At 38.1% G+C, this 25,469-nt stretch overlaps 1 protein-coding gene across 2 annotated transcripts in view; it reads left to right on the forward strand.

The window, feature by feature from the left end:
* LOC105146768 (uncharacterized) overlaps positions 1 to 25,141 on the forward strand; it is a 73,986-nt gene extending 48,845 nt beyond the window's left edge. The window contains exon 2 of one of the 2 annotated variants that reach the window (XM_011057255.2): positions 14,642 to 22,090. In XM_011057255.2, the coding sequence (XP_011055557.2) occupies positions 14,642 to 14,655 (14 nt within the window). In that variant the 3' untranslated portion in view covers positions 14,656 to 22,090. Of the gene's footprint in view, positions 1 to 14,641; positions 22,091 to 23,275 lie in introns of those variants that run through there. The other variant, XM_087416717.1, reaches the window with a different exon arrangement.
* Positions 25,142 to 25,469: the final 328 nt, after the last annotated feature.

Raw genomic sequence — 25,469 nt, forward strand, 5'->3', positions numbered from 1 at the left:
TTTATTATTGTTCAGATTATTAATAATAAAATTACGATAGAAAGATTTACCAAGGAAGTAAATTTAATCTATATGTAAATGTCTTTTAGATTGGCTTAATCATTTCATTAACAGTTGCGGTCAATGATGCAGTCTTTTGTAGATATACCGAGTAAAGATCTAGCTAACGCGACTTGAGAAGCCGTGAAAAGAGCAAAGAGTAAAATCGCATTTCCCAGCTAACATGCGTGTGGCGTCGTGCATTTGCGCGTTCATGCGTATCCCTATACGTAACCGAGGCTGTTCCAAATTGAGCGTTGTGCCGCATATAGTCCGGTTCCGTTAACACGTAGGTAATGCCATTTTATCGAGCAAGCAAAGTTACCGGTGTCAAAAATTACCGCATTACATTCTCGATCCTTATGTTTGTTTAATTCATTTCTCACTCGATAGAACATGTAATCATGTCCTTTTTCTTTTATCTCAGTCTATCATTACGATGTCGCGTTATAACTGTATTTATTTGCAACAAGCTGTCAGCAAGGTTTTTACGTGCATACACGAGATACAAATATAGATTCGCCTCACGTCAACTACCATGACGATTTAATATTAATGTTTGTTCGTCGAACGATCGTATCTGTCACGCTTCTATCACGTACAAATAGTTTGGGAATATTTTAACGTTGGAAATTTCTACTTTGCGCATATTCCGAGTCGCTTGAACGAACATTTCTCTGAAAGTAAGAATTTCCCTGATATTCGTACGTACGTTCGACGAGCTTTATACGAAAGGAACGCGCCGACAGTAAATTTGCGCGCACGCCGCATATCTGTCTTCATCCGACTTTGAACGTCTCCTGACGTTTCTCCCTAGCTGGCTTTCGTCACGCTGTTCTCTTTCTCCGTCTCCGTTTCCCTCATCATTATCGTCAACCCGCCCGTGCGGGCTCCTCGTCACGGAGAGATCTGCGTATATTAAATTCACCGTGGTCTCATATGAGCCACGAAATTAAGTGATTTCGCAAGACCACACGAGTAGGTTTCGGCCCTGCGTGCGGTGTAACGTGTTTCAATTAAACGTACGCCCCGTCAAGATTATTAATCCCGAATTAATCCGGCGCGACAACGTGGAACATTTCTGTTTGATCAGTCGGATCTGCGTTGGCAACAAATAAATCGGCCCTCATGACAATCTATTCCGTATGATTCGTTGATCCGGCGACCTTTCTCAGATTACGCTCTCGATTATAAATACGGTAGTTGACCGGAATAAGTGCATGGCATTGATCATAATTTCATAGCGTCGAATGAAGTTTAGAGTTAAGCTATATTATCCACTCGTATTTTCTTTCACAGTAGTAGTTACTAAAAGGAAATTGTTACACAGAAGAATAATTGTGTTGTTAATTAGATCGGTGAAAATATATGCCATTGTTCAATTTCCAATCTGGTAATAATTGATAATCTTATAATAATTGATTTTATTTAATGATGGATAGTCGAGTTCAGTTTTACAAGGTACTGCCAATTTAGATTTTCGATTTACGTCCGTTTTATTCGTCAGGAAACAATCTTAACGCGAGGCAGCCCAATAAAGGAAGTCGAGATGATGTAGAGGCTACCGTTAGGTTGGCTTCTTCTTATTCGGATAGCCCACAGTAGCTGGATTGTCAGATGTTGTTGTGGACTACGTTACAGGGGACATCGTTTGATAGCGGTGGACTGGACGCGGGGAAGGAAACGAGCGCTGGATCGGTGTTGGTGGTCCACAGTGGCGACTCGAAACAATGAATTTACTTCATAAATCTCAATTCAACCGGGACCACCGCCCAATTAAACTTAATCTTACGACCACCACGGTAGAACTATTTGCCTAAGATGTATCTAAGTTGATACCACGAGGACCCACATTTCTATGTGTTCATTAAAAATCTTCATAACAGTTAAATTTAACCATTAGAATACAAAGTGTACTGCGGAGTGCTGTCAATATGTCACAAGTAATATTGTAACCGTCTGAATTTAAAGCACGACATATACGAGCTTATTGTAAGTCTTGTCTTTAAATTTATTCGCAAAAAGAGAACTACTGCGATAAAAAATAATGAACTACGTGAAATAATGATAGAAGACAATAAATTTGTTAGTAGCTTTTTACGCTGAAAACAGAAAGAAGATAATAGGTCAAAGTTTAATGATTTAACGAACGTTGGCAGCGCCTAATTTCAAAGAACAGAAGAAGTAGTCTCAAAAGTTTGATCACTTATATTATACGAAATACGACCACTCGGAAAGGAGTTTGTTCCTGGAAACGAAATTCCTGGAGAGATGGCCTTGCGAATGCCGCCCATGTATTCACGAATCGTGGGATTGAAGTCTTGTGTACCCGTTGTCTTTTATTTGGTCCACAAATGAGAAACATACCGATAACACATGTTCGTATATTCGCCCATCGGAACAAATTGCGATGTCGGGTCTCTCGACAAACGCGTGTCAATCTGAGCGAGAATTATGCATATTAGATTTTAATTCCGTTGTGCAAAAAAAAATGCATAACTTTCGCGGACCGAAAAACAAAATAAAGGGAAGAAAGGTTTTAAAATAGAAAAAACTTTTATATAATGAGAGAGAATTATTAAATTTTACATATTTTCATAAATTTCTATAAAAAATATTTTGATTATTCAAAGATGTTTCGATATATTTTATAAAAATAATTATAGTAATGTTGAAAAAATTAATTGTACATCTAACATTTAGATTTTCTATAATAAGAGCAAGAACATTTTTTTTCTTTAATTCTAAATCTAGATTCTAAATCTTTAAAGTCTACATTTTACTTTATTTTAATTAGTTTATTCATTAAGACCAAATAGTCTGTTCAATGAAATTCTTTTATGGTTCAAAGTTCACAGTTAATTGAGATATACATATATATATAAATTTATTTTTATATTTATGAAATTTTAGTTACCTTATATATTTTTTACAATTTTTCCATATTTTTACTTATTACTTTGCGAAGGGCTTTAAATTAATTATTAATGAATAAAAAGATTTAATGATTTTGTTAAATCAATATGTACAATGCTTGCTATATTTGATATATTCGTACACGGAAAAAAAAGATTAGTTGCAGCAGCAAAAATTTGCGTGTGATAATTAAATTCCAGTCGTAACATATGGATACCTAACGTATCTGCGAGGTCTAATTTCCATTAATTGTGAGCCCTAAATATTATCATTGTAACAGACAAGCATTTTGCTATATTGTCAATCTATTGATCATTGCAGCAAACGTTTTTTGCGCAGACAATTTGGCAGTAAATACAGTTTCAGCAAACCATATTTAGCTGTGGTAGAGACAATTTTCTTTTACACTGACATATCCTACAATGTGATAACTAACTTCATGCTGCCAAATAAATTGATCTGTAATAGACATGCACTTTGATACTATCACGTCCTTATATTAGCTACAGCAAATCCTTTGTATGTATTAACAAATTGCATTAGCCAGCAACATTTTTTTTCCGTGTACAAGTTCAATTTCTAATTGAACAATCGTGTCCCATACTTGTTTTTACGCATGATTCCTTCCTGTTAACGTGATGAAATCTTTCGTAAATCTGGCGCTTGGCACGAGCCGGTACTTTTGGTAGGCCAGGAAATTAAGATGTATCGTCGAAATCTGGTGTGGCCAATTTGCATCTGCCGCACCGCCTACGCGCCTTTCCGCCTCCACAACGGGGCCCACCCGTCTGGGACTAAACACACCCATTCGAAGTCCATTTGATTGTTCAACAAGTCCTTAAAAAATCCGAACATCGTCTAACGAGTCTTATAAATAGCGATACATGTATGCATTACGGTGCAATAGAAATCACATCTTGATATCAACAAGATATCAGCCTTGTATTCCATCAAATTATATTTCTATATTATTTCTATATTATTTCCGCAGTTTACGTAAATCATATTCATATATGAATTATTATTGCAATTATACTTTTTATTCTTGGTCTTTATTAAAAGAACTCAATTGTCTCAAAATCCTTTAAAAAATAGATTCGATCAATTTCGGATTATATTGTCCTTCGACGAATTTTATTTTATTTCTCGAAAACACGTGAATCTATCGTTCTTATCGAGTTGAACATTTTACTGCGTAATAAAGAAATAAATTACGCGCTCGCGCTCGTGTCAGTTGGAAATCTCGACTCTTCTGCCTCTTAATGCGATCAACGCGCAGTCAATTCGGAGGACAGTTTTTTTTTTTACATCACATCGACATAAAACACGTGCTGGTCGTGTGCATCAGGCCGATGTACGCGTGAATATCGCGATTAATAGGGCGATCAACGCGATGCGTCGTGATGGATTTAAGAGCGGGCAAATTTAGAGGGACACGTCCCACGTAATAGCACGACGGGAGGGCACGATTTTATTCTCGTTCTTGCCTTCGCATTCCGTGACCGATTGTCGCGTGACCATGCTATCGTTGTTCCAGTGCGCGTACAAAAAAAAAAATCTCACCGTACGTAATGGCCGTCGATAATCGTAAAATCGAATCGTGAAAACGGATGCCACGAGACTCCGCCATCGCAACGACAGACGCTGCCAATTTATGAGGATATTAAGATACTAAGTGGACGAATTTACAAATGAAATTTACAAATTATAGAGCAACGGTTAAAAATGCTCACTCCAATGTCAATGGATTATACATTACACATATAACACATACAATATTGTATAATGTTGTGACATTCGCAACTTCAAAATTACTTAACTTTTGTTCATACACTGTAAAAAGTGTCAGTGTGAATTTAAACCGCAAACAAGCTTTGCCAAAAATCATGGAATTAAATCCACACCATGTTATACTAATATCAAGATAAGAATTACATTTAACACTTACGATATTAATCCGTGCACACATTTTTTACAAGTGCATGTAATGTTCACGAACGAATAAATTATTAATTTATTTTAATATAGAAATTACGATAATAACGAAATGATCCATATCCTGTGTTTCATCATCAATTTTGAATTTTTTGACATTCAGAATTTGTTTGTTACCTCATCTGCTTTCTGTCAAGAGATCATTAGCTTATAGAAACACGGCGATAATAGAACGGTGTGAAGCGAACGGACGAACGCGTTGCCGCAATTACCACGAGACGAACGGCGTTTAACCTTCATGAATACAATCGGGCGCAATTCGACGACGGCAGAATGATGGCGACAATCGAGTGGGTCGACTTTATGGCGCGGCCCATGCCCGCTGCGGCTGTGCGTACGCGTGCACGCGTGTACATGCGTGTCCTTACGTGGGCGCTGATACGCGCCACGCCGTCCCCCCCTCCCCCTCCCCCATACGTTATATTAACACATTAGCTCCACTCGCGTGCCAAAACCCCGTAAGCCGTAAGTAATAATAAGTAAGGGTCGTCTCTCCCTTTCGACATTTGCGAGACGAGGCTCGTAAGCGCGCGAAAGGGAAAAAGAGAAAGAAAAAGAGGGAGGCGGGGAAAGGGTTGGAACGTATAAGGTGGTCGAACCGGATGACGGAGGCAGCAAATGTTCCAACGGCGACGTATGTTCCATGCTTTCCGTTTTATGTATTTGCCGTGCCGCGTCCTCTCTTTTCAAGGAACGACGACGCGGTACAGCAGCCTTCGACTTCCAGGATTATAGAAGCAAGTTCAGTTTCTCGCCTCTCTCACGCTCGCTGTGGCGAATCGCATCGATGACTCGTTCAACGATCTCTCAAGGCTCACTTTCAAAATTCCCTGTCGCGACGAGACGAAATCTCAGCCGCGCTGCACAGGCGGATCCGTTTCGTCTCCCGGCCGTCATTCAATATCGCTGACGCGTGCAGCGTATTTCGAATCGCAGCGAGAACTCTCGCTTAGCCCGATAATCTCAAGGTTTACTCGGAAAGGCGATCGTTTTTAGAATCGCAAAGATGATCGTGACGCTTGAAAGGCATCGCCTATTGGCGAATCGGCGTGTTTCGAACTGTAGAAGATCACACTTCGGATCGTAGTGATATCACTGCTTATTAGGCGAACAAGCGTTCATGATTTATGCATAAATTCATCTCGTCTTTCATCGCAATTCATCGCTGTTGCAACGCTTTGAATCGAAGCGAAGGCACTTCTCGGAACTCCGTCCAAAAGTTACTTGTACAGAATCTCACAATGGGAAGAACGATTACTCGCACTTGTCGTCCATTCGTCTCGTCTGTTGCGATTTCATTTCTTCTCTCGACGTTGCTAACGATGGTGTTGTTCTTGCTGCAATTGGACTTGCTGCAAATAACGAGTATCGCGCCGCGATGCAAAAACACTTGAATGAAGTCGCGTCTCCGTCGAGGATCAGATTCATCCCGAGAAGAAGAGGCCAGAAATCATCAGACGGAGAGTCAAAACGCTCACAATGTTTGCACGGAACACCCGGCATCGGCACCTGCTGCGAACCTGCTCGTGAAACATCTTCTCGCTACTTTCTCGCCAGCGTTGGTACTCAAATTTTCGACCGCAACTACTTCATAAATCGCTCTATGACAGTAAACGCATTCAAAATCCATATACCAAATCTGTACACACCGACTCGACGGGATTACCCGGCGTTTTAATAAAGTCATCATCACGATAAATCATTTATCTTATAAACATCTTGTTTACAAAATGAGTACTATATATAAATCAGAAATTGTGTAAGAGAAAAGCAAGACGTTATAGATTTATAGCTTATACGTTAAAAGATAAAAAATTAAGAAAGACATTGACATAAAGCAAATTTTACAAATAAAATCAATGTTGTGTCAGAGCGTGATTTTCATTAAAATAAATTTTATACATAAAAATCACGCGCCATTTATTATTTCAGCATATCAATTTGATTCACGGTAATTCAGGTGCCACCGAAGAATAATTACGCGGAGTTAATTTCGAAGACGCTTGTACGATTAAATGTCGAAAGTCGCGCTGGTCATCGTCGGAACATGTCCGAGACTGACGTAAGACATCGTCGCGATGTAGCGAGTTGAGAACCGCTTAGGCCACACGCACACTCTTCGGTGGCTCCAATTAAGCGGGCAACATTAATTTCAACCACCCGGTCCGACCCCGCGGTTATCTCCTTCTCTCCCGCTCCCGTCGTTTCGTCAATCCTTTCCTTGTCCCTTCGTTCCTGTCCCTGTCCTCCCCCTCTTCGTAACCCCTTTCCTTACGTCCCTTACGTCCCTCACCTCCTGTCCCGATCCTCCTTCACGTACCTTCCTTCGCGTCGCGTACGCGTTTTCACTCGCTCTTCCATGCGCACACGCACACGCACACGCGCACGCACACGCCTTTCCGTTTTCTTCACGCTACGCTCGCCCTCGGTGTACGCGAATTGCGCGTGTCGTAGTGCGTGTCGTAGTGCGTGCGCCGCGCGTACAGGTACGTAAATTACCATTCGATCTGCACGCCTACACGCCTCATCGCTCGATGCACGTATAAGGCGTATTGTTATGTCGGCACGGATCGTCGTGTATACGCGCGAGTAGTTTATACTTTTGCATAATTCCCTGCGCTCGTTAAAATCGTCGATATTTTGTTTATTATTCGGACTACTCGAATGTCACCCGAAAACACATTCGTGAACAACATTCATCGTGTTTATATATATATATATATATTTGTCTCTCGATCGGAATTTATTGCACTGAATTTATCGAATATCTCTACTGTTTTTTTTTTCCTTTTTTCGGAACACTTGAGTTCATTATGATCTTATTGTAGTATTCATTGATAATGTTACCAAATACCGAGCTGAAAAATCGTATGTAAACAGACGCGTTACATTCGCATTTAATGCACAGTAATTCGCAGTAACGTTATATTGGCGGATAAACATTTATTATAGAGATATACGTAGTGAATGGAATAATACGTTAAAATTTCGCGCGAGTTGGAACGCTTTTTTAAATTTACATCGATGATTATTCAGTGAAAAGAACTACCGTTGCAAAGTCCTGTCAACGGCAACAGTTATAAATAAGTATATAAATATGTAAATACGCGCGGTATATCTTATATGTATATGCAGCATCATCGAGTTTATATATATGCTAATTACTAGAAATCACCTTTCTTCCATAATTATTCTCTACCGCGCTTACGCATTTGCGATTCCAATGGTTCTTGCGATGTTGTTTAAAACAGTTTAGCCTTCACGGGAAATAATGGAATTGCGCATTTCGCTCGCGCTCGATCCTTCAACGCGCGCCTCTACTTACACGCTCGTTTAACTGCGCGCTAATGCGCGGCCATCATTTATTATTCGAGTGTGCGTATCCTATATTTAACCGGCCGCGTAACGAAGGCTCCGTTGTTTGTTTCCACTCATCTGCGTATCCAAAGCTGGTCCTGCCACCGGTTTCTCGGATTCTTCTCTACTACCCCTCACACTTCTCCCCATCCGTCGCCTATCAGCGATTTGATATTCCGTCATCCTTCCTTTTCGCGCGTCTACCCAGTCATATCTCATATCAACTCACCGCTTTTATAATACATTGTCGAGCGCATTTGCGACCTCGTTTCGTTCAAGCCGCGTTAGCAAATGCGATAGTTTACATCGGCGAACGGCAACTTCCTGGGCACGTGGCTCGTGAAGAACAGAGTCGGAATAGAGAGAAGACAGTGATAAAGAACCATGCCTCTTCTCTTATGACTGAACTTCGTGATAAACGTTATGAGTTTCACTATTTCACATCAAAGAACCGTTAAATTATATATTAAAGAGGAGAGATTTTTGTTTTGTCACGTGTGCAATGGAAATTCGAAAGCTGTTTAATATCAGCGAATTTTTAATTAATCTAAAATTCTTATTTTTATCACAAAGAGGCCAATTAAAAGCGTAGAATAGAATAGAATGTATTTATTCAATTCAGGATGTATACAATCAAGAATGGGACTTGTAGTTTACAATATCTGATCCCATTCATCTTTCCGTATACCATCAACTTTCTTTCTTTTACCTATCAAATTCATTACATTATCACTAAATTCGCCAATACCAAGTTTTCCTTTTTTTTCCTCTCTGTCTTATCTATCAATAAAAAATACAATTGTAATAACAATAAAATTAAATTTTGACAGGAAATTTTTTTCTCTCTTATTAAAGGATCACGGAATACACTTTCGATAGCGTTTTGAAACGGTAAATGGATAACCGTTCCGAGCCGACACCGAGCCGGCTCGCGTCAATCATCATGTAAGAGAGGCAGAGTGGTGGTAGTTTACTTTGGTGCGTACCAAGTTCTTCGCCACATGCTTGGAGAAGCCAAGGGAACGTAATAGAGCGAAAGGGTGAACACCAGCGAGAGAAGCCGAAGAGTAGCGTGAGGGAACGTCACGTTACGTTCCACGGCGGAGTGACGTTTCTAATGCGAAACTAAGGAATTAGAACAGTCGCGCTGTCTAATGAGATACTAATTGCGCCGCATTCTCATTGTATTGACTCGACCGGGAATCAGATAAACATAACTCCCGACCGAGGGAAAGTGAAACACGCGTCTGTGAGATTTAATCAAACTGCTAAATTCACGAACTAGGAAGCAGTCTGGATAGAGAGGGGCGATTAAAATGTCTGTTGCAGTATCTGTTGAGAAGAGATCTACGAGCAATCTCGAATAGGAGCGGCAATATGATATTTACTTCAAATAGAAGTAATAATTGACATGATTTAAATTTAGATCCAGGAGAAATGGCAATTATAACATTTATATAACGTTTGTATAATAATTCATAACAATTAAGTGATTGCAAACTGTAAGAATAAAAGAGAATTTCTCTTCGGTAGATACTCAAGCGAGCTTTCGATAATCGTGAGAAATAAAGAGATTTATTGCGATAGTAGAGAAAATATAAGGAGGGAAGCCGTCTTTCGATTTAATCATTTTCCATAAATCAGTCAGCGACGTTAATATTATCTATTTTAGAACGAATCTCGCGAGTTAAATATCAAACGTGCATTCAAGAAAATCGCCAAGAGGAATATACCTAATCCGTGGTAGCGCAGATAATCACGGTGTTCCTCACGCGCGCTTATCCCGTCGCGCTCAACGAGGCGAGATAATGTCGTGCATTTGAAAATAAGGTGGAACAAACGTGCAACGTGCGCGCGGATAAATAACACGGTGGAGCGTGTACGCGAAAACGCGCACGGAACTGCGCGTCGCGTGTTAACGCGCGCGACCTTTCGCGCGTCAGAAGGAAACCGCGTGCGAAACGGATTACGTCTCTACTTCACCGTCCCTTTAACATCTTATCTTCGCACGAGCAACAAGATAACAAATCACGTACGACGAAATGGTAACTCCGATAAGTATCACGTTTCGTGTACGTTTAGCGCGAAGCAATGAACTTTGAATCCTTCCGAGCTGACGCCAAAATCTATAACACAGTTAATGGCTGGGTCTGTAGGATCCATTTAATTAATTCTCTGTGAAAACTACGTACATTTATCTGATTCTGTTGAAGTACAGAATGTGCAAGTGAACCTCTACTTTACGACAACTGATAGAGAAAGATTCAATGTCCTTTTTTTACCTAAAATTTGGAACCTCGTAATATCAATGGTATAGATTGCATAGTTATTGAAAATTTTTTTTCGCTTCAGGTTTCGAACGATCTAGTCGAGGCACTAAATAATTTCAAGAAATCAAAAAGAATGAATATTAAATATATCTTAATTAGATAAAAGTAATTTTAATCGAGTGTACCTTTTGTATGCAGGATTTATTAAAATATAATTTATAAATTTATTAAATTTCTCGAATTTAAAAGAGCTAATAATAAAAATTTAATTTTACGTTAATTAATATGTAATAATTATTAAAAATAAATTATTAGTGGAGATATTCCAGTCAATTTTAAAGATATCTAGGTTTTTTATAATTAAATTTAATTTAGCCCTAATTTTAGTTAAATATTAAATAATTGATTTATTTAATAAAATGTGTAATAATAATAATTAAATGTATCTTAATGAGAGAATAATCCAAATTTGCAAATGTAATATAAAAAAAATTAAATTGTGATATTTTTGACAAAAAGAATTATGATTAAATGGGTTTAATAAACCCACTGTCAGCTCCAGAGAGATCTTTAAATTGACGTGACAACGAAATCTCCAAGAGATGATACCTTTTTTCTTTTTCACTCGCAATTATCAGCACTTGTCTCTCGGAGCAAGTCCTGTGGATGTCAATACGATCAGAAGAGATGGTATAGACTGTCGCGAAGTAATCGAAGTTTAAAGTGCCAAAGTAGCTCGCATTATGAGGTCGGCTTCTCGCCGGCATATAATGGGATCCGCGGGGCTTACGTGATCGCGAGCGATCGCGAGCGAGTTAGTAGTATCTGATTACGAGATGTATATCTACGGAGACGGCGCGGCGCGCCAACTGGTAATAAGAGCCAACTGCTCGTTAAATCGTGGTATACGCGCGATTCTATAGCCGGAACACGCGCGATTGTAGTCTGTACCGATGCGATGTGCAACACGTGCGAGCAGTTCGCGCGAAACGCCGATGCGTGGAAAAGACGTGGGAAAAGACGTGGGGAAAGATGCGAGACGAAATGATTCGACGTAGCACAGACCTTCAAGGGACGCCTTAAGGACGTCCAGAGGATGTTCTCAGGATGTCTTTTAAAATATACTGTGTAGAATCATATCGTCGTTTTATGAGATGCCGTAATTGCCATTGATGATGGTTAGTTCGCTGGAAATAGATTCCTCTTCGGTCGACGCTGTGAATTCATTGATTAATGATATTTAAGCGGCATCGATGTGCATCGACATCGTAACTCACTCACGCGTTGCGCCAGTCGCGAATCATCCGCGAACGAAGCTCGAATCTGTACGTCTTGCTTTTAATTCAATTAATCGTCATTACGTCAGCGTCCAGAATATCTAGGAATAGAACGGCATTATTCAGCATAAAGTTACGATATCTCGTTTATAACTCGAATGAAAACGTTAATAATTTTCTTGTAAGATGATAGCCTTATAAATCAATAATCATATGGCCTCAAAATTAAATCATGCATATCGGTATAAATCTATTTACTTGTCATGTTTAATAAATTTTACATAATCTTCTCTCTTTTCCTTCTTACTCTATTCATATTTGCTGCGTATTTCTCAAGGATTTTCATGCCGATTAAATTCGTCTTTGTCGTAAATGTGTTATAATATTACGAGCGTAAGAAGAATATTGATTGTTTATGTATGTATATAAAAGAGAAATTTTATTGAGATATATTTTTGCTTTGTGAGGCGATAACTTTATCGAGGCGCATCCTCTTCATCAAACCTCGATATATTTTGCAATGAATCAAAGATGCCTATTATATATGGCTGCTTGTTGACGCGAATCAGCTACCGGAGTCTCGAATTCCTCTGCATATTTCCATCGAAAGACTAGATACGATCGCCGTGACGATCGACGATTTGCACGATAACTCGGTACGCTCAATGTAATAATTAATAACTGCGCGAGCGCATATCAAGTCCTTCCACGACGTGAGAGAACAATGTACGTCGCGCGCGTCGTCGTGGTGGTTTTGTTTCGCCAGCAACCAACTTACGGAGTCGTATGTCTCTCGTTAACTGGATGTATACCACTCTCCTAATCGGGGAAGGGGACCGATGTAATCTCGATATGTAACGTAATAATAATGACAAAGCGATAAAGATCTCAACAGTGCCGGTCACGCCTACAACATATAAGACATGACGATGTGTAGCAATACGGCGATCGTGACTGCGCGTTGGAGCGCAATGATCCTTGCAAAGTGACTTTCCTCCGCGAAATAACATCGAGGCTACACGAAAACTAAATGGCGAAAGACGTTGGGAGATTATAGTTCCTGCTTTGCGCCACGTTGGCGATTGGGATCCAGGACAGATCGCCGCTTTCTAAACCCTTTCATCCGCGATCCAAAGTAAAGAGACATTTTGTACGATCCTTTTTGTACGATGCTAATCAATACAGCTCGAGAAATTGTATAATCGCACGAATGTAAAGTATACGCAAAGTATACGTTTTGACGCAATTCGTAAAAATATTGATGCAACTAATTATAGATTTATGAAAGGTAATGATTAGCTGCAATTGATGATATGTGGAGAATGCATAAAATTTATTGTTGCTTATTACATACCTGATTGCTTTGCGAAAAGAATAAGTGACGATGTCAGGAAGGAAGAGAAAGATCGAAAGCAAATGAAAGGATCAAGAGGAATAAGAAAGGGGCGGTCTTGTTGGTAAAACCGGTACTTCTGCATCGACAGCGTAGGATGCAATGAAGCTATTAATCGTCTCTTCGAGCTACGCATTACTCGCGTATGTCTCATAATTTTTGATTGCTTATTATCGTAAGTTGTACTCCTTCGAGAGAGAATTAACTCTGAAAGATAGATCCTTCTCAAACTCTAGATTTAATTTTTTTTTTTTTAATCTTGGACCTCAATTTTTTTTAAATCTAAAATAAATCTTTTAAAATGTATATTTAGATTTTTTTGAACGTATAATTGAATTTCTAAATAATTGTTTTGTTAAATCCGTCAAATAAAAAGAACGATTAGGTACAATATTGTATAAAATTTCAATTTCTTTTTTAAATCTTGAATGAACCTTTTAAAATATACATTTGAAAATCAGACTTTTAAATAACTGTCTGACTTTTAAATGACTGTTTAACTCGTGGCATTAAATCCATCATGAAAAAGTACGTGACTAGAGTTACGTAACAACACAATGATTGCGCCAGAAAATATTTCTACCCATATAGAAGCTTGAAGACATGACGTACTAGCGTTTTATACTGAAGAATCACTTAAGAAATACCGGTCGCATTCGGAATGGCGCTTAATCGCCGTAATGTAAAGATACACATGCCGCGCGTCTAAAATCGGATGATAGTTAATCGACGTAAAGAAACGTATGCGAGGGAAAGAGACGGAAAGAAATGGCGATAAAGGAAAAGAGGCAGACAAGACCGCGCCTTAATGGAAACAAGTTAACGACCCATGGAAACGTAAACGTAGTCACGTACACTCGAGTAACGATCGACCAGTGACCAATCAGTGATCATTATTTATGGTTATGGATATAGTCGCGAATCCAATGATTACTTTTCGTATAATTCTGTGGGTTAACTCAAAAACACCTTAACGAAGATCTCATAAGAGATCCAGCTAACCTCGATATGGGAAACCATCCATTTGTTAGTAAAAACGATATTTATATCTAATGTCTCAAACAAATAAAAAATTTCTAACATTGATAAGTAAGTATTGTTTGCCTGAAAAATCATGTCACGGTTCAACAAGATGAAAACTGAAACTGCAGTATATAGATGGATGTTTATTCTACAATTGTTTTAAATCTTAGAGTTTGTTTAATTGTAATAATACTGATGTTTGACTGTATTTGCATTTTATTAACAATGTTTATATATAAGATGTATTAACGAGCGACATTGTGTGCACAAAAGACTGAAATGGATAAATGTAAAATAATGAAATGCATTTGATGAAGTTGTTCGGAAAGACAGGAGTTTTAATCGGTGTGTTTTTTCTTTTTTGTTCTCAGGACGAAGTAAGTAACGACCCACGGCGGTTACGAGCCGTACTTGGGCTAGACGAGACTAATGACGAAATGGCATCGGGGAACGTGAGCTTTTCTGAACGAAGCCATTAATACGCTTATTGTGTAAGCTTGTCCCGTGCTCGATCACTGGGCATGTCTGCGTTAAATCGATATCTCAATGACGCGTATGGATATCCAGTGGTTTGCAATCAGATTGATTCCATCGAAATGTAAGACGACTTTCACCTCTTTGTGATTCGCCCTGTAATTACGTAAATAAATTAATACAGATTAATTTACAGCTTTCGCAATACATTGCGATGAATATGATGACTTGAAGAGACGCTAATTTTTTTTTTTTTTATACTTCTTAAGAACATTTACTTCTCCGTATTAGCTGACTTTCAAGCTTTTGCTTCTCTCTCGATCTATTTTCTTTGTACGTGCGTGGAATTTATTTGATATAAAACTTTTTCAGTTTTAGAAAGAGAGAAATTAGTCCTCCTTAGAATCGTACCGTCATAAACAACCTTTTTCGTCGCGTTTCATTTTATACCCCCGGCCGTCCATACTTCTGAAATACCATCGGCATTGACGCATGAAGCGAAGACAGCCGTGGATCGCAAAAACCTTGCGACATAAATAATTCGAAAATGTGGGTTACAGGGTATCGCTATGCCGCTCGCGATATCATATATTTGCTCGGCGAACGTAGGAAATACATAAACTGTCTATGCGGAATCTGCGTCCTGGATAACGAGTGCTGATGCGGAGCTCAGCGTTGGGCCTTAAAACTGTCAATCGGGAGTTGCGAGCATGCTGAAGGCTCATGACTCAAGACAGAAAGAGAGAGAGAGAGAGAGAGGAGGCATTTGTAATTCTCGAGAGTCGAGAATGACTCGGGAGAATCGAAGAGACCTGCCCGCTCGACTCCGTGTCGACACGCTTAGCCTCGTTTGTCCCAAGTAATGGCCGTAGTCATAACTCAAGCGGCTCGTTCCTACATATCCCGATACACGTACCCGCACAAGGACGAGACGATCAGATTCACGGAAAGGACAAGTCGATCGGCTCTCGCAACTGTCCGCAACCGCGATCGCTTGATCGATCCATTCCGATTCGCGACGAGAACGCGACTCGCTTGATCGGCCAATCTTTATATTCACTTTGATTCTTCTCCTGTCATTATCCGATATACTTCACATTTATTATGTTTCTCTTGAAGCCGTTTTTTTGCTGTTATAAATTATCGTGTTGTATCAGATTAAAGGATGTTTAGAAGTATGATTGCTTGGAATGTCGTAATAGTAGAACATAAAGATAAATTGTAGACTACCGAAACAAAGGAAAGACAATTCAAAATCTTCCTTGCAAAATTATCTGGAGTTAATATAGTTACAGTGGAGAGCATTTTTATTTGTATAATTAGGATCGTCATCGGGCTTGCGGGTCTAATTGGTGAAAATTGAGTGAAGTGCGTCTTTGCCAACTGCATCGAGGCAATGGCCTTAACGACTTAACGACAGTGTCCTCTTCCTTCGTATCATTCTATTAACGTATCAACTCACCGCCTTTTAACGAGGATATCATAATTATCGGTGATAAATTTCAGCAATGCTGATTTAACGCAATGCTGATTTACCGGACAATTTCAATGTTTGTAGCGAAGGTGAACAAGATTTTTCTTCACTTAATTAAAGCGTTTTACATTTGCGACACAACCTGTTTCAAAACGACAAAAATTGTCTTATTTAATATCCTGTCTACAATGATAACGAGGTAAGATTGTCGAAATTACATTCGCAATTGTGGGATTGCAAAAAAAAAAAAAAACGTTGGTTAAACTAAATCTCGATCAAGCGTGCTTCATTAAAATGTAATAATCACTTATTGCGTCTTTTGCACGACAAAAACTTATCATTAAGTTGTCAATGCTAGTCCACCACCATAATCGCCGGGTGACATCAGTTGACGGAAGAAGGAAGAGGAAGGAGAAGGAGAGGACCGCCTTTAGTCATGAATACTTAAACGACCGAAACCAACACGCAGGTTTTTATCCCGACAACTTTTTACATCAAGCGCAGCCTCTGTCACTCGCATCATTTCGCGCAGATCGTCCTGATAAATTGCGCAAAGACAAGATTAACACGCTCTCAACTTTGCGCTCGCTGTTTCCCTTCCGGCGACGTTCCGTATCAATGTTCCGCGCAAACAATAAAAAGCTAACAATAAAAAGAGATAGGTACGCGAGGCAATGAGAGAGGCCGAGTGGCACTTTAGTAAGCGAGGTAGATCGCTTTACATATCGAGGACGATGCAATTCGTGAGTGTACGACTTATCTCGCCTACGGCCACTTATAATCGCGCATGGTCTATCTGAAAGCGAGACCGAAGCGCAACTAACCGACACCGAGAGACTCGTTTACCCGTCCGGGTGCATCATCCAGGATGATTGCCGACTCTCATTGTGTCGTCGACACGCTCTATACGGAGAGCTTCGTTCATAAACACTGTAATTATCGCGTCACGAGTGACGTTTGAGACGTAAAGATCCGCGGGTAAAGGAAGAAAGGCGCGAGACTTCGAGCGAAAGCTGCGCCGTTAAAGAGTTTACGATTATTATTAGTTTACAACTCTGAATTCTGAAATATTCCTGTCTCGTATTGTTTTTCGTACTTTCTAATTCTGCCTAATGAAATTGCAGTTCAGCTTTCTACATTCAGATTTCTCGCTTTGAGGATAATAAAGTCTGTCTCTACAAATTGATTGAAAGACAGGACGATTATTAGGTGTTGGAATTAATTCGTAGCGTTTTACAAGTGATGGGAAGTACTTTCATTAATGTATTTTTTAATGCTCATGTGAAATAAATAACATTCTTTCATTAAAAAACGCTACGAATTAATTCCAACACCTAATACATTTTAATTTATCTAAAATGTCTGCTGTTAATTTCACGATATTTTGTCACGTCGCGTTTACGAAATATACCGAAAACTATTTTCAAGGAGAAATTAAATTATATTTATTTTTATACATATGTTATTAACTTGACAATTTATTTATTATAGTTGTAAATATAGCTTTCGTTTTTTGATTACGCATAGTTCATTTTTCAAATATACGATTATTTTGGAATTAACGAAACAAAAGGAGATTTTATATTTTAAAAGTCGATAATATTGAAATATATATTATTTTGTAAGAATTTTTACCGTGCATTTTCTCGTTTCGGATGTTACATTCTGAAATAGTAGTGGCGAATAAACGGGAGCTTTAAAATATTGCTTTAAATTTAACGTGCACGCGGAACAACGCAATTCGCTCTCCGAACACGATCGTCGGCCATTTGCTCCGAGCGGAATCCTACTAATTTACAGATCATTTTTAACGAATTCTAGACACCACACTCTCTTTTTATCCTCTACTGCGCCTTCTTCGCGTTTCTGCCGATACGGATGTAATTAAAAGCAACGTGACGAGCAAGTCGAACAGCGGACTGAAAGGGCGATTACTAGAATAGCGACTGCTATTCGTTACGCGGGAATCGCCTGAAGGAGAAACTAGAGGCCAGTAGCTGACATCTATCTCAAGAATAGAACAAGAAAATTAGTAGTGCGGTCGATCGCCGATGGAGACGAGCAATCTTATAACTTTATCCTTTACATTGATGCTCGCTATGCGCGGCGTGAATTTTAACGATACACTTTTTCATTCTTTTCCACGTCCGGAGATCGAGTCCTGTCTCATATTTTACAATAAAATTATTCACATGCAAATGAGTAATCAGTAATGTTTGTTTAAATCACTCAATGCGTTTTCTGCGTAACAGCTGAACTGATTAGCAATGTAAATGTCATGTCGCTACATAGTCGCGTCCTCGTGCGCGTGCACGATTGTGCAGCGGAAGAAAAAATGTAATTAAACTGACAGACCGAGCTACGAGCTGACGTCTATCTCTAGGAGTGAGACAAGGAAATTAGTGTTTCTCCGAGGCCGCACGTCGCCGGATATTCCGCCGCGGTACTTTTGGGGTTGTGCTTAGCGAGAGAAGGGCGTCTTAGCATTATTGGTTTTACCCTCAAGTCTTTGGAGAGGGATTACCGTAAGTAGGAAAGGGCGAGAATGAGAAGAGAGAGGAGTCTGGGGGAGCACGAGAAGCTCTTCTCCCAGCGCGTGTTTCCTGCGCTTGACTGCAAGACTGCCTCGCTTAAGTAATTAGACTGCCGGCTGTTCGTTACCTCAGTCATTCCTGAGGAGGAGAAAACTGCCAAGGATGATATGCGTACGTTTAGTGCAGCCAGCCGACGTCTCGATATCCCGATGAGTGAGCTTTATTCGTTTTTTTTTTACAAGCTCGTATTTTTCATGTATTTTTCTCTTTTTTTTTTCTGTTTCTTTATGCGTCAAGAATTTTCCATTTGTTCTCTAAAAGTCTACTTGAAAGTTTAATTTAACAAAAATGAATAAAGCTCATTCGTGTAATATTACGGGGTATTAAAATGTCAACTAGCTGCGTACGTAAAGTCGCCTAATATGAGATACCTTTTTTTTAAAATTTGTAATTTATTTAATTTGCAATCTTAACTCCTATTTTCGTGTCAATTTTATGAGAAATATATTTAAGATTTAGCCACCTAAAATTAGCGATCGGTAGTAATTATACTTTGTTGTATGTGAAATTTTTTATCGAAAGTGCTGATTTTGCTCATTCAAAAAATGGGTTTCTAATATGAGATATAAGGGTTTTCTTGTAAGTGATATCTCATACAAAACTAAGGAAAAAATAAAGATAAGTTTTTTATACATGCTTTTATTATATTATTATACATACAAGTAGGAACGAAGAATTTGATTTTATGAATTTATACGTAATAATTATATAATTTTTTGATGTGTGTGAATATGTGTATATGTGTGTGTGTGTGTGTGTGTGTGTATGTGTGTGTGTGTGTGTGTGTGTGTGTGTGTGTGGTGTGTGAGTAATCTTAACAATAGAATCAATCAATTTTTAACATTTCATTCAATAATATTGAATTCGATAATATTGCTTTGAGATATTGAATCGTTTAGATGCTCTCACATATTGCTAGGAATACTTTAAGTATCTCATATTACAACTTCCACGCCTTGCTGTTTCATGATCACCAAATCTAATTTTTACAGTTAAACAAATTATTATATCACGTGTTTTCCTATTAATACAACCTTAATTGTATACCTCTAACATTGTATAATAGATAATTACTATTAATAACAGATAATTACCATTTATTACCAAATATTTATTTATTATATAATAAAACAATTTGAAGACTAACCTCAATAAAATTCGATAACATCCAATTTCAAAAATCTTTTTTCACAACTACTACACGCTTGATCTAATAATGAGTTTCTTACTAAATATGTTTCGCTCTATGAATAACAAATTCATAATAAAATCAACATCACATGCGGTTATTAGTTTAGCAGAAATTCTGCTATCTCATATTGGGAACCTATCCCATAATAGACGACCTACCTTATATCATCCTTAGCAGTCCTAATTCAGAAAATTGAAGATGCTTTTCCTATATATTTTATTAAATTGATTATGTAAACTCGCGCAAAAGATGTAACTGTTCAACAAATACAGCGATATCACACATATGTTATCGTTACACATATCTTGATAAATTTTTCTTTCTAAATATTAGCACGTCTGGCGAAACGCAAAAACAACATTACGTCGCGAGCAGTCACAGTCTTGTAAAATATTTTACGGACGCCATCGAGCTCGACGAAGATGAATTTCTTGAGAGATTTTTTTATGACTATACGGATAGAAATCGATCGCGTCGCCAGCTGTAAGAGCCAATCGGAGACGGGAAACTAACGACTTAAGTCTCGACAACGTCCGCCAATGCTCGATCGTGCGGAACAAACTGCTTTTCCGATAATATTACTTAAAGCATGTACTATGATCTTCAGCTTTGAATGATTACGCGTTGTAAAACGATTTTCACTGCGAAATTCTTACGTGCCGGACGACCCTCGTCGTCGACAGTAATTTACTACCGCTCAGCAACATTCGATAATTATCATTTGCAATGCGACTTATACCACACAAGCCTGTAATTTCTGATCTCTCTTGACCGACTGTTAAAGCCTGGTCACAGACAAAATGTTTGATATAGCAATCAAGAAATTTCCCTTTTAATGTTTGATATTCTTTAACAGCGCGACTCCTCCTTTTAAAAATCAATAGATCTAATGAAGTATGTCTGTCGAAAAATTCATTAAAAAATACCAAATAGAATTTTCGAAATACAAACTTCTATAAAGTTACGAGAAAAAAAATTATTAAATAAATACATTAACTCTACATTAACTCGCGTAAAAGTTTTTTAACATAATTATTTGCGTGCAGTGTTTTTGATATTCTAACATATTTCAATTATTATTTTTTTTTTTGATAATTTATAATGAAATAAAGATTGATAATGTTCTATATATTCTTTAAATAAAGATAAATACAAAAAAATTGAAAATGGCATTTATACATTTAGCGAATTTACAAGGCCGGGATATGTTGGACATCCCACGGGAGTAATAAAGGCTTAAATATGATATGTATAAAAAAAAAACAATACATATTGAAAAAATATTTATCGTAAAAATTCCTTATAAGTATATGCAAAACATCTCGTTTTTTTGCTTTCGAGATAGTCAGCTTTATTAACTTCAATAAGCACCGCGCAATGTGATCGATGTGTGGCTCGAAGTCGCATAAAAACATTTACAAGAATCATGCAAGAACCGTCGACGCATTTTTTTCTCCACGCGAGAAGACATGTATATATAATTTTTCGCTTTGAAAGCAAGTAGGCAATGTGTATGGCGCAAACCGATCATCGCGAGACGGTCTCGAAATTTCCATGGAATATTCAATGAATATCAGCAGATCGGACCGACCGATAACGTTAGTGTTGATCGTTATGATTTGATTTATACGCAATTATATAACCGGTGGTGCGTGCCGTATAAACGCGATGCGTTCGTGCCGCGTCGCATACAGTGTTTATCCTGTGAATTATTAGTTGGGAATTACATGCGGGAATCACACGAGAGGAAGTAGTCACGCTGGGAAAATCGAGTTGTGTCCAGGATCGTGCGCTTCGCGCGGCCCTTATTTGGCGAAGCAACGCGCACCTTCTTATGATAACATGCATGAAAGTTCAAGTTAAACGAGCTCTAAAGAATTTCACTTTTGCCAATTAAACGAAGGATTTACTACAACAATGGGCTATCCAATAACCGTAAACAAAACATGTGATATTGATAAAAATAAAGAGATCCTGTAATAACAGTCTGATTAAAGTAGAAATAAATATATAGTGTTTTGATTAATTCTCCGTATACGAATAGCTTTGTAGATTTTCGGAAAGTGAAAGTGAAAGGAAAAGAAAAGGGATAGCTGTAAGAGAGAAAAAAAAGCAAATGTTTTTGTCAAATTCTTATTATAGGATTTCTAAAAAATAAATAAATGACGGAGCACTTTATATGTCCTAGAGATTTTTACAAAATTAAGGTTAGCTCTCTATTGTAACAAGCATTTCAAATATCACCGAATTCAGAATAGTTCTTTATATTAAAAAATTCAAATCATCTTTCGTATAAAAATAGTTGAATATACATGTTGCATTATTCAATATTTTCCCCTTATTCTGTATATTAATTATCTCAATCTCGACAAGACTTACCTTGGGACTTCTTTGTCGAAATCTCGTACGAAGTTGATCGGATCCCAAGCGCTTGCGCTGACGCAACGTAAACGCGCGAATAGTGACGTTGCGTCGGCATAAGATGCGCAACATGGCTGCAATAATAATGCGTTTGATTTATGATAAAGCCACCGCTCTGCCTGGTCCGTCCGACGTCACGGTGATTTCGCGCGAACGAGTCCGCAAGCGTGATAAGGCAAGTAGGATCGAGACGGAAGGATTTACTTCGTCGGCAAGACGATCCTTTCAGTCGGACGTTTATTCCATCGACGAACTTTCCGACCTCGCGCGGCTCCTCCCAAGTAACTAGCTTGTTATAGAAGACACACACTCGCATAACCGGACTTAGACCTTAGCGCACCGGAGAGAAAAACACTTAAGACAAGCCTACAATAAAAGTTGCCGTAAAACTTGCCGACCGGTGGTTCGTTAATTTTTCAGATTTATCGGCGTGTAAACTTGCTGAATCAATGTCTGCTTGTAAAGCCGCATTGCGAAGCATTGTTTAAAACCTGATGTTTTGTGTATAGTCATCTGTGAGATTCTATTCCTTAACGCAACAGCAGCAGCGATTGAGAAACTAGCGTTGAAAAAAAAATGACAACTTTATGAGGGAAAAGAATATCGTTTCGAGAAAATTTAATCTGAACGAAGATACGTAATTGCTTATTTATGATATATCTATCTTTATAACAGAAAACAATATTGATTACTTATATTTATATATGTTTTTGTGAAAATGAATAAGTTCGTCGAAGTTATCTTCTTTATGTTGTTTCAACATGATACTTTTGTACGCATTGTCAAGAGATGTCATTGGACGGACATATTGACAGATACGAGTTAACGCTAGAACCATCTCGTGTTTCAGGTCCACGTACGAGAAGAGTGAAGAGGACAGACGGACGCGGCGGTGGAACCCCTGAAGAGAAACGTCCCAGGACCGCGTTCAGTGGTGAACAATTAGCGAGACTGAAAAGGGAATTCGCGGAGAACCGATACCTGACGGAAAGACGGAGACAGCAACTCTCGAGGGATTTAGGTCTGAACGAGGCGCAAATCAAGATCTGGTTCCAGAACAAGCGAGCGAAAATCAAGAAAGCCAGCGGCCAGAAAAATCCTCTGGCTCTTCAGCTAATGGCACAGGGGCTCTATAATCATTCGACAGTACCGCTTACTAAAGAGGAAGAGGAACAGGCCGCGGAACTTCAAGCGAAATGACGATTGCAAACTTAAACGCTCGGAAAAATCTAACGTTGCAACTTTGATCCCCTGAATTTCGTTTCTGACCTCAAAGGAGCCACAAGCGAAAGTCGAATCTTCTATTCGATTTTAATTCTTTGTGCAAGATTTTTTTAGAGAAATTTTAAAGAATAAATGAAACCTGGAGATATCAGATTAGCGTGAAAAATTCTTCCAATACGGAAAACATTTGTTGTAAAAATTTCATGAAACAATCCTTTTTGGAACTGATAATTTTTCTTCTGCAAAAAAATTAAAATATTATGAAAAAATACTTTGTTAATTTTGCAGGTTTTTGAAAGTAAATCAACCAAAGCGCGATGTAAATCTTTATATATTATTTAAAAAGTAAATAAATATATAACGTATTACTTTAAAGAGAGTTATATCAGGCCAAAAAAAAGCTAATTAAAAAAAACTTGTAGAGCGGACCAAAGTCGACACGGTCTGTCATTTCTCTTCCTTAAAATAAAAGACTGGAGTATTTATTTCGCTAGACGTATTAGTACAACTCATTAGACAGAGTCAACTCGAAGAATTCTTGTCTTATAATTAGAGCTTCCGATAGAACAACAGTTTGGTAAATATCGCTTGCTCTCGTTTAAAATAATCGTGAGCAGGAAATTAGTTCTACTGAAATGGATATGCGAATAAGTTACGATTACCGTTCCTTGCCATCGCTTTGGGAAGAGATGAAATAAATACTACGTTTCTAGACAGTAGTATGTACAATTGGATCAGATTTTGTAGGAGAAAAGTAATCGGCGATACAAGATGTCTCAGAAAACAAACGAATTTCCTGAGATGTATAAAATATTGCCGTGCAAAAAAAAATAAGAGAAAAAAAGAATTAGTTAATAATATTTCATATTATTGGAAGAAAAAGAAGTGAATTTTTTTTTAATAAGAGAATATTTATATTATTAGATAAACTTTTCTCGCAAAATTGATCGAATTTGTTGAAGAAATAAAATACACTCGAATAATCAGATTAATGTATCGTGCGATGGCATGCAGCGGTTATAGTTTGTTATGGAGGAGATTAACAAGTGCCATTTTTTCCAATTTTTTCGGTAAGATTGTTTACACGAAATTTTAGAGAATCGTCTGGTGACGATGAAGAATCGGGATTGGACGAATAAAAGTCGGGGGAATAAGAGTTTTCGTTAATTTATTGTAAAAATGTAAGATATTATATATCGCGAAACACTGGAGTGATTGCGACGTGCAATAGAAGATTATACATAATAGAGAGAGAAGTAAATAGAGACGAACTATGTATAGGTGTGTTGTATATGTAATTTCGCGCGGAGCGACTTGTACATAATTTACCATTTAGCGACGGCGTTGTCCCGATAGACTGTTTAAAATGTAACTTAGCTATTTATTTACGTATGATATATGAAGCGTAGCGAGCGCATACGAACGATCACGCGACAACTGATACTTGTAAGATTATTTAAATTCGAATTAAATATTCCCATTATCAAGCCAATGAGCAATGATTTATTTCGTCGACACCTACCTCTCTCCCAGTCACGTGAATGTTTGTTCGGTAAAGTATATAACCTGTGACAGACGTCAACAGCTGTGTATGGAATCGAAAAACCTGATTAATGAATTATGACATGGCGACATGTCATCCGCGAGATATGTCACGATCAATGGCCATAACAGGTAAATAAGTTATTACGTCACTGAAGCGAGAGAGAAAGACAGAGAGAGAGAGAGAGAGAAATAAATTACATATTTGAATAATATTAAACTTACCAAATTTATTAGATAAAAAAAAATTCCACAATTTTTAAAAAATTTTTAAATCT

Source organism: Acromyrmex echinatior, chromosome 2 (assembly GCF_024713525.1).
Source record: "Acromyrmex echinatior isolate Ae372 chromosome 2, ASM2471352v2, whole genome shotgun sequence".
Taxonomy (NCBI): Eukaryota; Metazoa; Arthropoda; class Insecta; order Hymenoptera; family Formicidae; genus Acromyrmex; species Acromyrmex echinatior.